The sequence below is a fragment of the Pagrus pagrus genome (assembly GCF_965226575.1).
Source record: "Pagrus pagrus genome assembly, chromosome: 3".
NCBI lineage: Eukaryota > Metazoa > Chordata > Actinopteri > Spariformes > Sparidae > Pagrus > Pagrus pagrus.
Window position 1 is genome coordinate 26,707,378 of NC_140187.1, and position 16,150 is coordinate 26,723,527.

General features: G+C 43.7%; 1 protein-coding gene across 2 annotated transcripts in view; it reads right to left on the reverse strand.

The window, feature by feature from the left end:
• Positions 1–16,150, reverse strand: part of cdh4 (cadherin 4, type 1, R-cadherin (retinal)) — a 216,229-nt gene that overhangs the window by 47,721 nt on the left and 152,358 nt on the right. For both annotated transcript variants that reach the window (XM_084349378.1, XM_084349377.1), the window contains exon 6: positions 5,165–5,320. In XM_084349378.1, coding sequence (XP_084205504.1) covers positions 5,165–5,320 — 156 coding nt within the window. The remainder of the gene's footprint in view (positions 1–5,164; positions 5,321–16,150) is intronic.

The following is a 16,150-nucleotide window of genomic DNA, read 5'->3' on the forward strand; positions in this document are numbered from 1 at the left end:
GGACCACAACAACACAGACAGGGGCAAAGTAGTGAAATGTTCCAGACACACAAACAACACCTATTTTGTTGTTAGCACAGCCAGAGGCCTGAAAAATATCAGAGAGGTGTTGCTGCTCAAGCTGTGGCTGCTCTTTGTTCGCGGAGAGTGTTTGTCTCGGCTTGGTTTGACAAAGTCAGCCATTTGGAAGGATGTCTCTGACTGATGAGCTGTTCCTTGACAATTCACAGTGTGAGAAAAGAGAGAGCAAAGAGGAAGACAAAATGCGACGCGGGGAAAAAAGGCGAATGAGATGGGAGGGAGAGGAGAGGAGCAGAGTGACTGAGCCTTGTGCAAGTAAATGAGAGATGAAAACACAAAGAGGCAGTGTGGGGGTGTGGGGGCTTGAACAGGGAGGACTGACAAAAGCAATCATCATCTACAGTGGGATGTCTTAATCTCCACCGCTGCTGTTACACACCCTCTGCTCCCCACCAATCCTCACTAATGATATCTAACATAACGCAAAGCTTTGTAATAGCCCTGGAACCAAAGCGGCACTGTTCACTGTGACTTACATTACTCTCATTCAATTGCCTAGAAACTCATATCCTCTGCAGAAATGTTATTCAATCACTGCTTGGCTTGGTAAGAGGAGCAGGGCTCTCATTCTGGCTAAAACTGACACACTGGCAGCAAAATATTTTGTCTGCCACAACCTAGTCGAGGAGGATCTGCCTGGCAGCCTATTTACAGGAAGACGTGATGTATTGTGGGGTGACATGAAAGATTGAATGGTGGCACCTGCCTTCGCCGAAACACAACTAATCATGTCGGCTTTTGTGCCTGCCTGTCAAGGACGTCTCAAAACATCCCCAAACACGCGCCCGCCCCAGCATTCACACACGCATCCAAACACCGATTCAGACACATGTTTACGCATATTAACACGGACACCGACACAAGCGCACAGATGCACGCCGGGGAGACACACACAGCCAATCAAAAGAGCCCTCTTTAGCCATTTAATGATGCTCAAGATGCTAGTTTTCCATTGGCTGAAGCACAGCAAACAAACATGGAGAGGAGACCCAACAAACAAACAAACCCAATCTGTTTTCTCAGCTGTGAACACTGCGCGCTGAGGGGATGTGTGACTGTGATATGTGTGACTGCTTCACTGCATGGGTGTGTGCGTGCGTGTGAATGAGTGATAATGCTTGCATACTTTTGTTTTTGTGCTAAACTGTGTGTGTGTTTGGGCCTATCTGCCTATAGATGTGTGTGTGTGTGTGTGTGTGTGTGTAGATTCCTGCATATTTTCTTAAATTTCTTTGTGTCTGAGTTTGTGTGCTCAGTGGAGGAATTGGAAATGTGATCTGAGGGGCCTGGAGGAGTGTGTGCGCCGCACAGAGTGCAAATGTGTGTGTGTGAATCGACGGTATTCTGCAGGGTGAGCTTTAGCAGGATTGGACCAGCCACGGAGGAGGAATACAGTTTGTATGTGGCCCATCGGTCCTCTTATATATCGAATATATAACCATACTTGCATGGTGCCTAAAGCTGTAGACATTTTCCAAACACTTTGCTGTTGGACGTGCAGCCCTGACACTTTTGTGGGGTTGAATCAACAAACCTAAATAAATTTGCCAGCAGTTTGCTAGCAGCCTAGCCCACCACCAATCAGATGGTCCGCACTGAAATTTGAAATGAAACATCCAATGTCCCTAGAAGACAAATTATGACTCTCCTGATCCTCTGATTTGTTCTCCAGTGCCGCCAGCGAGTCAAAGTTTTCACATATTCAAATGAAATATCTCCACAACTACTGGAAGGATTAGTCCAACATTTCACAGGATACATCATCTCATAGAATGTGTCCTAATGACTTTATGATTCCCTGACTTTTTACTTCAAATCACAAGCAGATCGAAATTTCACTTCGTTCAGTCCTTTGGTGTTTGACCAAGTGGCTGCAAAACTGACGACATTCAGATCAACTTCAGCTGTATTTTGTTTTTAAGCTCATTAGCAAATGTTGGTGACTTTGCACAGCCACTGGCTTATTTGTAATCATAAAAAAGAATTTCTATATTTTTCGAACTTAGCAAAACACATTCATTTGGAAATTTGCTGATTTCCAAGCAGCTTCATATCACTACAATAATGATTGTGGTATATGCAGACAAACAATATTAAACCTCTACATTTCTCCTGCACCCAGAGCCCCCCGACGTGCAAAACTCTGCCTAATAATGCAAAACGTGTCATCTGGTGGATTCTAGGACTGTTATCAACCACAGATTGTCGTTCCACATTTTGTGTGTGTGCATCCACGGACACAAAGAGTGTAATCGGATCAAGAGAGAGAGCCACTGCTCTCCCTCTCTCTCTCTTGGATCGAGTGAGGGGCGTCTCACCATACTCAAATCAAATTGTCAAAACCAGGCGGTGCTGATGAAGTATAAACCAAGATTATGTTACTATGCTGTCTGTTTCTCACCTAAAATGCTTTCAGAACATATTTTAGCACACTGTTCAGTTACAATAGAGGCTGAAACAACTCTGATTAAACTGTAGAACTGGGCAGTGCTGGGCAGTACTAATTAGATGTAATACAGTACTGTTTGTTACCAGCTGGCTGCCATACTGTTCCCCATTTCAAAACCGGACTCCTAGACAAAACCAAGCACTGCCCAGCTCCAGTGTTCTGCGCGCTGCGGTGCATCATTGCAGGTTTTCTACCTTTTGAGCAAAAGGGAACACCACAGCCCTTTTCCTCTGGGCCCGTTTCAAAAACATAATATGATCTACTGCATAGACAGCCCAGCTTATGCAAGGATCTTTCCAGCAGTGAAATACTTCTTTCAGTCAAGTCATTTTATCTATACAGCCTAATATACCAAATGTGTCTCAGGGGGCTTATTATTCTTGTCTATACAGTGTTAGTGTTGTTCCTGGATCACCATAATTAACGTTGCTCCAGGACCTCCATTAAAACTGACCAATCACACTTTTTTAATGTCATAGCTTTGCGACTCATCAAAAAGGCAGGAGAAATACACCATGTGAGGAATTGATCTAAGCGTTTCCGTTGCTGAAAAAAAAAAAAAACTGAAAAGAAATGAAAAATAATAAATGAATATTGAACTTGAACCGTTCAGCTCGACGAAAATACTAAAAATTACAACATGGAAAATCAGGACGACAAAATTATAACTAGATTTTAAACATAAACAAAAAATATGGATCTTTGAGCTACATGCAGGTGCCTCCACACAGATAGGACCAGATCTACACGACCTCCTCTCCATGTCAACACAAACATAAAGGTACGTGCATTCACGGACACAAATATGTTTTTTTTTCCCCAGACATTCTTGTATTTGCTGAATTCTTCTTGTGCCCTGCTGACTCACAGTGGATCTGTCTGACAAAACCGAGTCTCAGGCTAACACCCACTCTCCTCACCTCACAGATCACTTCCCCCTGGTGCTAGTCTGTCAAAAACAGCAGCCTCGTCTCTCTTTTCACTTGAACCCAAAACTAACAAGCAAAGTTTGGCCTTGCGAGGGCACAACAGTGCTGGGAACTTCCTGTCAACTTGAAAGAAAGTAAGCATTGGACTAAATTTCCCCTGGGTCAAACACTGGCTGCATTCTCCCACACTAAATCATACATCACATCACAGGCAGCACGGCTCCACGGGAAGCTAAATAGCCACCGTATTCAACTTGAAGTGCCCTCAACCTAACATGCTGTTTTCACTACAGGCAATGTCAAATAAGAACTGTTTACTGAGCGCTTGTCCTTTCCCAGGGCGCAATAACCTGGCCACTTTTATTGATCCCAATTTGCTGGTTGAGTGTGAGAGCAGGTTTGGAGAGACGAGGAACACATGAGCAGCAGTGTCCAGAGCCTGAACGCAGCACGCCGAGGCAACGAGAGGCTCATCTAAAACTAAATGTTAAACACACACACACGGAACTACGAGACAAACCAATCAAGGAGACAATCATCTGGGGCTGTGTTTGCAGTCACTGCACGTACTCTCTCTGTGTGTGTGTGTGTGTGTGTGTGTGTGTGTGTGTGCGCGCATTGGTGTTTATAATGTGTGCATACCGCTCAGAGCGTGCACTGATAGAGACACTGAAGAGATCCACTCCGCTTTATTCCACTCTTCCTCCGAGACAGCAGCATGCTTTTGAATTAGCTCTATCGGCAGCCGAGCCATCTATCATGCTGACAGGCACGTGGGTGTTGTGAGTCTGACACCGGCGCTCACCTCGAGTGGAGGTGTTAGTCTTTGCTGATATAAATTGAAACCTGTAATGTGTGTGTATGAACCGCTGGCCGTTAGCGCAAGTCTCATGTGGTCTGCATATTTAATTCATTCACAGAGCTGGTTAACCCGAGGTTCCAGGGGGGCGGCCATGAACCCAAACCTCCCGGCTCCTGTTCGTGTGTGTGCGGCGGGGAGTCCTGTGGGCCATATGCAGGCTAACTGTACAGCTGTCAGCCCGCACCTTTGAACAGCACAGCTGGAAAGTGCACGAGGAGAGCGTGCAACAATGTGTGAGGGTGGTGAAGGGAAACGGGGAGCAGCACACGGAGAAAAAGTGAGAAGAAGAGATGGGGGGAAAAAAAGAAAGACCTGCCTCTTCTTATGGTATAAACACACATCATATATCAATCAGTATTCAATGCATGCACACACACACACACACGCACACATGCCTCTGCAGGCACACAAACACTCGAAGCGGCACCTGCTCATTAGCTCTGATGGAAAGAACAAAGACAACAGTTTTCCTGCACTCCACCTCGGCTCTGTCTCTTTCCCTCTGTTCTATCCATCCCGAGCTACTCTGTGCAGCTAAACCTCAATCTAAATGACAGCTGAAGTGGCTGTGTGTTTTGCCAAGGCATTCATCATTTCATTGCTGGCTTTGGCATCAATCAGAGCCCGTGGAGGCTGGTGTGAGGGTACTGTACAGCAGCTAACTGTGCGGCGAGCTCTCTGAATGCGCTCCGACTTGTGATTGTTCGACAGGAAACATTAGTGTTGGAATGAAAGGTAGATGGGGGAGAGAAAAGGTGAGGCACATTTCCACAGGGATAATTGGGAGATAATGAGACAGACATGAATGGAGCCAGAGGGGGAGCAGAAATAGTTTTTCCTTACATGGAAGGAGGCTCTCTCCTCTCTGTCCAGGGGTTGGGTGACAAACATGTTGCCGCTGATGGGGTCTATGTTGTAGATCCCACTCGGGGGCTGATCGGCGCCTGCTCCCGTGATGCTGTAGCGGATGCCGACATCCTTGTCCTGATCCGAGCGGATCTGGGGACAGAACCAGAAAAACAAGTTCAACAGAGAAGAAAATCTGGTTTGGATCAAAAGCACAAAATGTTCCGAGCACAGTGACATAAAATGTCATTTTGGAATAAATTGTTTGTGGGAAGACAGAGAACGTGGGATGTTTGAGACATTAATGACAACATTTCTACCGCAAGCTTTCCTTTGTGCTGACACTGTGAACCTACAGCCCGAAGGTGAAAACTGAACAATGTTTACAGTGAGACACAGATCCACTGACAGAATATTTTGTTTGACCTGTTGAGTTCTTGCTTTGCTCTGCCTTCACGGCAGATTCTCTGCAGACCTTGAAAAAGCTTAAAATGACCTTACGGCCAGCTGTGCGATATTTCTCAGAGCTACCTGGCTGGATGATGTGAAAATGATTCATGCCGTTATTCTCAACTACTTGGCGTAATATCTCAGCTCGCCTGTTCCACCTTTAACACCTCGGCTGTTATTTCACGCGCGGTTCAGAATGTGACATTTAAAGAGTGATATATTTTACTTTGAGCAACTTTCAGTGAGCGCTCCTACATTGCCATGGAAATAAAAATATCAATACTTTCGCTCAGCACCTTGCTGACTTCAGAGAAGACAAAGGGAGAAGGGACTGTAGCAGTTCTGCCTGGGCCATTGATTTTCAATGGGCTTCAAGGATTCTGCTCTGTCACCACACAATACAGTGACGTTAATGTGACATTACATAAATTGGTTGGTCTGGAAGTTGGCATACAAAGCTGTCACCTCTGAAGCTTCAGAGTACCTTTTATCATACTATCCTTTCATTTACTGAATCCCTGTGGTATCTGTACAGGTTTTTACAGGAACACGTTTTGTCCCAAAATATAATATCATGTCATATTTAACTTCTATCCCAAAGTCAAATGAGAGAATTGACACCACTTCCATGTCTGAATATGAAGCTAGAGCCAGCAGCTAGTTAGCTTAGCTTAGCACAAAGACAGAGAACAGGGCAAAACAGCTAACCTGGCTCTGTCTAAAGCTGACAAAATCCTCCTACAGCATCTCTAAAGCCCAGCCAAAAAGTATTTTGTGTTTTTTCTTCAGGCAGTAGGTCCACGAGTTTTGAGCAGTTCAGTTCATTAGTGACTGTTTAATTTAAATAATTGTAGTTGGTGTTACACTGTGTTTGGTCAAACAAAAAAAACAAAAAAAAAGTATTCCACTACAGTTACTAATTACCTGTTGAAACATTTGGTCAGTAACAAAGTCTAAGGATCTGAATGTTAAAGTAATGCATTACTTTTGTATTACCTCAGTACCAAACACATGCGAGTAAAGACGAGAGAAAAGAAACATCAGTACGATGACTTTGTGTATTCAGTTTGACTCCAGACCAGACTGAGACTTGTGAAGTGCTGTCATGTGCACAGTTAAAGTTAAATCATTATTTATTTTAAGATTGTAATCCTGTTAGCAATCCTCTTTTCTACAGAATGTATCTGTAATCTAATAACATATTTTTTCCGTAACTTCACCAGAATACAGTTGCCTTTTTCTGTATCCTAATTATGAAATCCAGTTACATTCATTCCATTTCTCCTCAAGCCTGCTGATTACATGACTCGCCCGCTGACCCCGAGTCGTTTTGCTTTTCTTTTCATAAAAATAAAACCCACTTTGTTCATTTTTGCATATCAGTGCCCGTGTTCATCAAATAAAAAACTCTAGTTAAGTGTTAAATACGAAGTGTGTTATTAATTAAAAAGTTCCCAAAAAAATGATGAACTAAAAGTAACTGCTTTGTGCAGCAGCAGCAGTCACAGGAGTCACATTTTACTCATCACATGCATGTGTAAAAAGAGTTGACTGACAAGACGATGTCAGAAGATTTGGAGTCAAAGCAAAAAGCAAAAAAAAAAAAAAGCTCCCATTCTGCACTGTTTCGGATTTAAACCCGATGCTAATAGGGAACCTGATACCGTTAATGAGGTCACTGGTAAACTTTGTCTAATGAAGATGGCAGTTTGCACTCACGTGACCACAGTCAGCATCTGGACACAACACCTCTTATCAACACACTCACCTTCAAGCTCACCACAAGAGTCAGGCTGCCACGATGGAGCCCGGAGTGAAAGCTTGACCACAGATTAAGGTAAGTGCTCTACAGACAACGTTGTTGAACATCATCGACAGAGATCTTTCCTTGTACAATGTCTGCTATAATCTGTCGGTGTTGTCACGACTTTATTGACCGGTGGGAAAATGTCCTTGATGTGCCATCCCTAGTCTGAAGAGGTAAAACAGTATTTTGAATTTTGTTTCCTGCCACAGACTTCGTCTCGCGACCACAGTGATTGATCTCATGACCTTTTTGGGGGTCACGACCCTCATATTGGTAATCAGTGTCTTAAACAAGCTCCAGTACAAACTGTTATACATACTCTACCTGTAATCTGTTCAGTGTTCTTGTTCAGTAATTGTACAGATTAACAGGAATTATTCCATAAGCCTGCAGCGTTTGAAGACTCCTTAAACACAGCGCTCCAGATCAAAGGAGCCTGGACCAGTTTGATATCTTAAAATGCAGAATATCTTCATACCATCTTTTCTCCCACCGCACCCTCTGGTTCTGAACACAACACAGCATCAACTCTTTTTTTTTTTATTGGGAACGAACCATCACTATGGTTACAAGTCAGAGGGAATAATCACAGTCAAATGGAGAAAAAAGGGAAGGCTCGGCTCTTTTTTCCTCTCTCTATCTTTCTCTTCCCCCCCATGCAATTTTCCTGGTCTGTGGGGTTGCACATCATGCATGAAAATGAAATTACTTCATCCGTTCAGCGGTGACGGCGCCTTCTGCATAAAACATCTCTCTGTTTGAACATGATACCCTCTCTCTTAATTTCCAACGTGGTCCTCCCACACCCACAGTGTAGCACTCCACCGCAAGCTTTCACACGAGCAATATTCATTTCCTGAGCTCACTTCACACTCGATCCATACGTGGAGCCTGCAGGTTCAGGTGTAATGCGCAGTATTGTGTTGCTCCTATCAATCAGTGCGCTCAGGCTGCTCTACTTATACATGTAATCACCCTGGCGTGACAATGATACTGTAAGACAAATTACATTTATTATTCACGACACCCACCATCTGCCAATCAAAGCCGAATGAAATCACGGCATAAGTAATAACATAATTCCATCATTCACCCTCATCATCAGTGTCATCTGTTTGGATAACAGACAGATAATGTGGAGCAGAACAGACGGATTATGCATTTCAGTAATGAGAACGTGCCGGAGAAATCCTCTGTCTTATCTGTGAAGGAGACAAACATGTTGAAGACGCACTGTTCAAAAAAACAAGAGATGAACTGAGGCGTGCCACAGAGAGTCCCATCTGCTCCAGTTGCAGAAACATGTACAAAAAAAAGAAGAAAAAAAAAAAGACTTGTAGCCATGTATGTGTGTGTAGTGGAGTGTTTGACAGGTAAGAGATTCTCTGTGTGCACACCAAAGCGTGGATCAAGAGGACCAGCTCAGTTCAATAATTCACAGGGCCGTCGTGTGGGAAACGCACGCATGAAATTTTCACCTGCCACGGGTCTCTGCTTCTTCACTCCGACGTGTGCGCGGCTGCGTGTCTGAATATGTGTGTGTCTCTCTTCACTGGGACTTCAAAGCGGACCGTGTATAGTCGGCACATTTGTGTAATAGCCCCAAGAGGAGACAAAGAGCTCTTACACGTCACGCGGCCTCTGTTTCCACGCCTGTTTAAGATTCCACATCAAGGCCACCTGAGACCAGATGTCACATTTGCCGGTGTCTCTTAATGAAGAGTCTTTATATCAATAAATTGAATAAATGAAGAAGCATGGCTTCTCGGAGTCCTGGGAATCCCATGAGTGACAACTGCTCAATTGAGCCATTTGAATTGAATGCTAATGATGAAAGCTTGGATTTCCACCCTCTCTCTCTCTCTCTCTCTCTCTTTCTCCCTCTATCACTGTCTTTCATTGTCTCTCTAACTTCAGTACCTCCTGGCAGATAGAATGGCTACTAATCACATAAGGAATAGCAGAGGGAGGCAGATGCAAGGGACTTAACTGGCTGTCTGTCTCTGTCAGATCAGACCAGACATCAGATAAGTGACCTATTTGTAGCTCTTTGAGAGTGATTTCCTTGATTACTGACAACTGCTGGGATCCTGTGGGACAAGCTATCAGCGTGAGAAGGAAAATGGAGAGGGATGGAGAGGGATGGAGGCAGGGAGACACAGGGAGTGAAAGCAATGGGAGAGTTGGGGGAAATTAGATGAAGAATAGCGGTTCTGTTAAACTCCTTGGGGTGACGAACGGCACACAAACAGATAGAAGCAAAGGGAAGGAATGGAATACATTTCCATTTATCGAGCGTAGCGGCTGGCTGCCTAATTAGCGCACTGTGAAGTTTCAGTCTGTCCAAATCTCCTTTAATTGATCCAGCCCTGTATGATCGTCCCATCTGCATAAATAGTTTGATGCCTACACAAACAGGGACTAATTTGGTGTTTATTTGATGGTACTCTGCGTTTCATCCATTCACTCCGTGTCCGACTTATTTTCTAGCAATGCCGCTAAATGGACAAAGCGGCATTCTGCTATGCAAAGGACAAGCGTGCGCAGAGCCGTGGTTCGTTCCCTGGCAGTGTTTCGCTTCCAGGAAACAACAATCATTCAACCAGGAAGTCATTAGAGGACAGTGTGCTGCAGGCACCCGTGGGATCATGAAGGGCTACCGTGTGCTATGGGCTAATGTCACACAATAATGGGAATCTGTGGTTTACACTCTTTGATAGCCTCTTTTATGTCTCGTCCACGCTTAATGGTTCAGGCCTGTGTTGTAGTCCTTTGGCTTTACACACACATCTCTCTCTCTCTCTCTCTCTCTCTCTCTCTCTTTATTTTATAGCTCTTTATGGGCTTAGTCACCTCACTTTGCCTTAAGGGCACATCAAACACCCCCCGCAGGTTACACAGGCTCAGGAGCCACAGGCAGGATACCAGGGGATCGTTCAATACCACAGATCTATCCAACACAATAAAACACACTCACCTGCTCTACTATCAGGACAGTGCTGCATGCTGTTGCCACTAACACTGTGTAAATGTCACAGATGTATGCAAAATAGGGGTTGTTAAACAAATCTGGATAAAGTACAAGTGTCATAACTCCAAACCAGGTCCTGTCCGTTTAACCTGCTCTGTAAAGGTTGAATCTCTGCATATAAACAGCTGCTCTGCCTCCAGTGTGTCACCACTTTAGCAGTAGAATTAGTTTGGAAAGGCTTCAGTGCCAAATATGTATTGTCCGTCTACTTGAAATGCTATATATTGTACCATCATCATCACAAAACGATAGAACACGAGACAATTCTGGTATTTTTCAGTGTGGGTCTTACTTTTATGATTGTATAAACTCTTAATATAAGTCATATTAACTTCTCTCCCTCCATTGTAAAGATTTGGGAATTGCAGCAAACAATGTATATTGTGAAAAGCATGTGAAAAGCATGAGCCTAAAAAACTTGATTTTCATGCATATTATTCCAAATTAAGATGAATTTATTCAAGGTTTCTGAAAGTAAACTCAAAACTAGCCTGTGGATGAGCTATTGTAGCTAACGTACATCAGGGCTAGCCGCATGATCGTCCTAAAACGTCGTCATAATAGTCTGCTGGGTTAGTTGCCACTGCACAGTTCTCCGCTACTAAGTTTTCTACTAGCCTATACACATTAACGCTAAATTAACAAACCCATTCTCACACGGGACAGATACAGATGAATAGGCAGCTAGTTATGTTAGCCAGCAGGTGGCCACAGAAGAAGACTCTTATGAATTTCTTCTCCAAAACTACGTAGTGCCCCTTTAATTTAAGTGTATCTCAGAAAATAGGAAACTGAATGATGATTAAAATGTAATCTATTACAGGACTGGTTTTTTTTGTCTTTTTCTCATGTTTTGGATAACATCATATCTCCTTATCCAATGTCGGATGGTGCAATAATAGCACACCACTACACCTTCATAGAGACTGCAGGTGAAAATTAGCCAAGATGGCTAAACTGGCACATTTATAGAAATGTTATCCATGTGCAATGTCCCTGTAACTCTAAACTGTATAGATAAATAAATAAATAAATAAATAAATAAATAAATAAATACAAATATGACGTTTTGTAAGTGTCATTCACTCTCCACATTTATGAGTTTTGGATGTGCAGGAAAAGAATAAGTCAGTTGACATTTGTCAGGTGACCCTTGATGTCATGGTAACAGTAATAAACATGTGGTTAATGTTATGAAACGGACACAATGAGTAAGTTAAATCATTACCAACGTTAACGTACAAGCTTAATTTAAAATAGGTTAATGCTCACAACATTCACCTCCATATGCAGACATCCTTGCTCTTCACACTACATCACCTGAAAATGTTTCTATGAGACATGAGCGCATAATAAAACACGAAAAAAAATTTGCATGATATATTCCATTACATTTAATTACTCATAATATTAAAATTATTACTTAACTGTGCTCTAAAAAATGTGTTCTTTGTCTTAATCCTGAGCCAAAGACACGTTTAGTCGAGTGAGACAAGCAGCGTAAAGTCAGGTATTTATACTAGATGAGACAGTACATGGCAATGATTGCGCCACTAGCCAAGTGTAGAAAGCACCTCATACACAGCAGTTATAACAGTTCAATATGAGAGGTCGGAGTGTGTGAGTTTGAGGAATACATAATATGCAGGAGATAAAAGCCAAATTAATGCCATTTCCTTGCTGAGGTGCATTGTGGGAGGAAGTGATGCCAAACACTCAAGGCTCAGACAGGCTATCACAGAGCCCTTCTGGCGGCCTCTCAGTCACGCTTTAGCTGTCATAGCTGTCAACCATAATTAAGACGGCGTCTGCCAAATGTCTCGATGCCTTTAATAGAAACTACTTACTGACTGGATGCCTCATATACCCACAAGCCTGCTCCGCTTTAAGACTCTGTCTCCCGTCTTAACCGTCTGTTTACGTAGGCACACAAACACAGACTACATGACAATATGGTTACCAAGTGGTGATGAAAGCATGATTGTAAATTTCTATAGTTCAATATTTAAATAATGATGTAAAGTGCTCAGAGCATCTGACGGTTGATTAATCATGTGGGTTCAGAGGAAGCAGAAAACAATCAGAAGATTTTTGACCTTTTCAAACAGGGTTGATAGATAACCAGGTCTCATATGCTGTCCGATGCTTTTACTCTCCCCCCTTGAAATGACTCAGATTTCCCTCAAGCAGTCTAAATTTCCAGTAATTTCCGCTGCAAGCCCGTATGTCTAATTTCTGCTTGCTTTACTGCTCCTTTTTACGCTACTGCCTGTCACTTGGGGAATTGCTGGCAAGCTATTTAATGGTTTTAAAATATGCTCTCAATTTTTTTTGTATGTTTCAGTCGAGGATTCATAGCAGGTCTGGCACCTCAGTGAGTGGCTTTAAAGAAAGAAAATGACACTGCCATGCTGGAATAGACTATTGATTTTTCTATCTTGAGCAGACTGAATTCAGTGTCACCACTGGGGTTAAAATATTCAGATCTGACAATAAACCTTTGCACTCGTGGGGATGCTGGAATTGCCGCTAACATGAGTCACTGCAAATGGGTGAACTGCTATGTTAAACAGCCCTATCAAACGCATCTGTGCATCTGCAAGCTACACAGGCATCCTTGAAAATCGCTGTGTTTGATAATGTCTCATCTTTCCCCGCTGTTATACAGGATCTGTTTTCTCTTTGTTGAACATGAGGGAAATGGCAAAACTACATGCTTTTTAACTTCCTCTTAAATTTCAGTTTTGCATCGCTTTGATCCCTCCTGCTGTGTGCCTGTCACTCTTCAAAGCTGATGTGCCCTGCTTTTGATGGGGAATAGGAATTCAAATAGTCTGATAGGCCATCCACACAAACATCCAACAAAATGACAGGGGAGGAAATAGGGAAGCAGAGGATGAAAGAATGAGAGAGATGGGCTGACAAAATGGAAACAAAATTTCCAATTATGGAAAACGTGGGACCTCAAGTTTTTCCGCCAGCCTTCAAACTTTCCCTTCCTGCGAAAAAATACAATAACAGCCTCACATGCGATAAAGAGGGGTAAAACCTGTCAATTTAGTGGCATCATGAGAAGGGAACGGTGCGGACAGTTTTTTAAAAATAGTCACACGGGAGGCCTGTGAGGGAGAAGCTGCAGAGAGCTCAGGTTTAATATCTCTCAAGTGGGAGCCGCTGACAGCCACCGTCGCACACAGTTATCCCTGATACTCATAAAGAAGAGCCGCGTCTGGGCCCCGGCACACAGGCATGCTAGTCCATTATGGATCGGAAACTGAATGGGAAATGAACCAAGCTCCATGCAGCTCTGAAATATGTATTTTTTTCTTTTTTTGCCTCCTTTTCATTTGGTGTGCTCTCCTATTCTGTCTGTATCTGCAGCCACATCAGTTTGTCTATCTCTATCTCCTTCTGTCTCTCACCCTCCTCCCATTTCTCCCAGTCGGGAGGAAGCAGCAAGAGTCCCATCAATATATACGAGCCGGAGTCGCCACCTGAGGACGAATTGTCTGCTCTGGTAGTGACACTGTTATTCAGCCTATTCTACTCCACTTTCCCACACGGTCAATTGAATTGAGTCCTTGGAGTTTCTGAGGTTTCCTGAGGTAATGTTCCCGAGAAGTGGATTTGGATTTAAAGATAATAGAGTGAGACTTTTTTTTCTTGACAATTTAAGGAAACAAAGCTGAAACCTTTTGGGGCCGATGTTTTTCCTCCGTTTTTAATGTGATGTATAAGAGGAAAAGACAATCCAGTTATAGGTGAGTGTGGAGAGACGCTCAGAAGCAAACATCTGAGAGAGCAGAGGCATTGTCGAGTAATACGTCTTTTAATGATCGGCAGAAAGCATTCCGAATGCCGCCAGCACATCCAATAAATAACCTTCAAATGAAAGCGCTTGGCTCCTCTGAAGAACTGATATGAACTCTTTGGAGAAGGGATATTTTTTATCCGAAGCTCGTATGGATCACAGATATCTGGAGGACGTTCCTCAAATTTTGACCGTGAACGGTTCTGATGTCTCAGTCTTAAACCTCCAATACCCTCCTCCTCCATCCTGTGTGTCATTCATCGTTACCCAGACGAGAGAAAGAAGTCCCGGGCGCTTTGACATTTTGTATCTGCTCAAAAATAGATTAGATGCTTTCTCTAGAATGTGCACTCGCGCACACACACGTGCACGTCGCTGCCTCCACCTCAGACCATTAACCAGACCGAGGAATGAAATGTAGGATTGGGAAAAAGGGGCAATTAGAGGGAGAACAAATATTAATGGAAGTTAAGAAGTGACTCACAAACCCAATTACAGCATTAGCCAGGCAATTTAGATGAGCTCTGCGAGAGGCGAGAATCCTGTTGAAATGTACCAGCGGTCTCTCTGCATTAACAATGGCATTAATTCCCCTGATTCACAGCGAGGGGAGAAGAATAGAGCCAATACAGCCATTCTGTCTCCCTTATAAAGAGAGCTGCATTGTCTAATTCTGCGATGGGAATGGAGGAGGAGGCAGAGGCTGACGATCTTGTCTTACCCGCCCAAAACAGAGCACGGACCCCTGGAGAGCCTCAACTCGTTAGATAGCTCCATTCTCCTGCTCATCCCGATACGAGGACGACAGGTAAACCACGGTGCAGGTTCAGAAATGTCCCACAAGATGATTAAAGTGAAGACACGGTTGGATGCTGGAAGGCTGACTAAAGGGAAAGACAGCAGTATAAAGAGATTGATATGGAGGTAGAGATGGAGGAAGTGGGGGCCAGTGAGGAGCTTCCTGCTGCTCTTGCACTTTTCCTCTCCACCTACCACCATTGTCAAATTGCATCCCTCAACCCCGGCCGCTGCCATACACAACCGTAGGGGACATGCGGCCCTGACAGCCTGGCCAATCAGCAGCACCCTGAGGCCAGTTGAAAGCCCTTCTGGCATGCCTAAGGCTAGCGGGGTCCAGCCAATCAGTTAGAGGCCAGGCTTGAAAGGAGGGCCATGCTTGGCTCAGGGAGCCGCCGAGGCTGCCAATGAGAGTCCAGAGGGGAGCTCGAGTGGCTCAGAGGGAGGCTGCCAGAGGGGTCAGAGTGGACGAGGGCAGACTGACAGTTATTTAGTGAGAGGCAGAGCTCCGTGTCACTCACAACAGCACTCAGCCTTTGTACTACCGGGCCGGCTCTAATGGGACTGTCACCTTCTAATTGTGCGACCGGGGATGCTGCGAATGACAAACAAGACACACACAATGCACAGACAATACACAGCGACACACACGTACCCTCGCAGACACAGGAACCAACCAGCAAACAAAAGGCAAGGTGCACAAATGGTTCGACATAAACACTCACTCTTCATATGCTGCAAGAGATTTCAGGGAAACCAACCCGCACATCCATTAACAGCAAATGCCTAGGGCTCATTTATATATTACACCTGCTGCCTTACATTATGACTGTATAATGCCTGAATATATTTGCTGCCTGCTGAGTACGCCAAATTAAGTTAAATCCAACTTTGCAGCATTTGTAACTTTTATTGATCTAAAGAGGCTTTTGCAAATCTGTCATATAATTGTCTTAATAATAAATGGATTTTAAAAATGATGATGAGAATTTGCCAGACAACCTCATAAGTGCCTGTGTGTGTTATAAAGGCATGTTTACCAGTGAGATTATCCAATGTTACTGTCATCTTAAATCTGGATTAAAG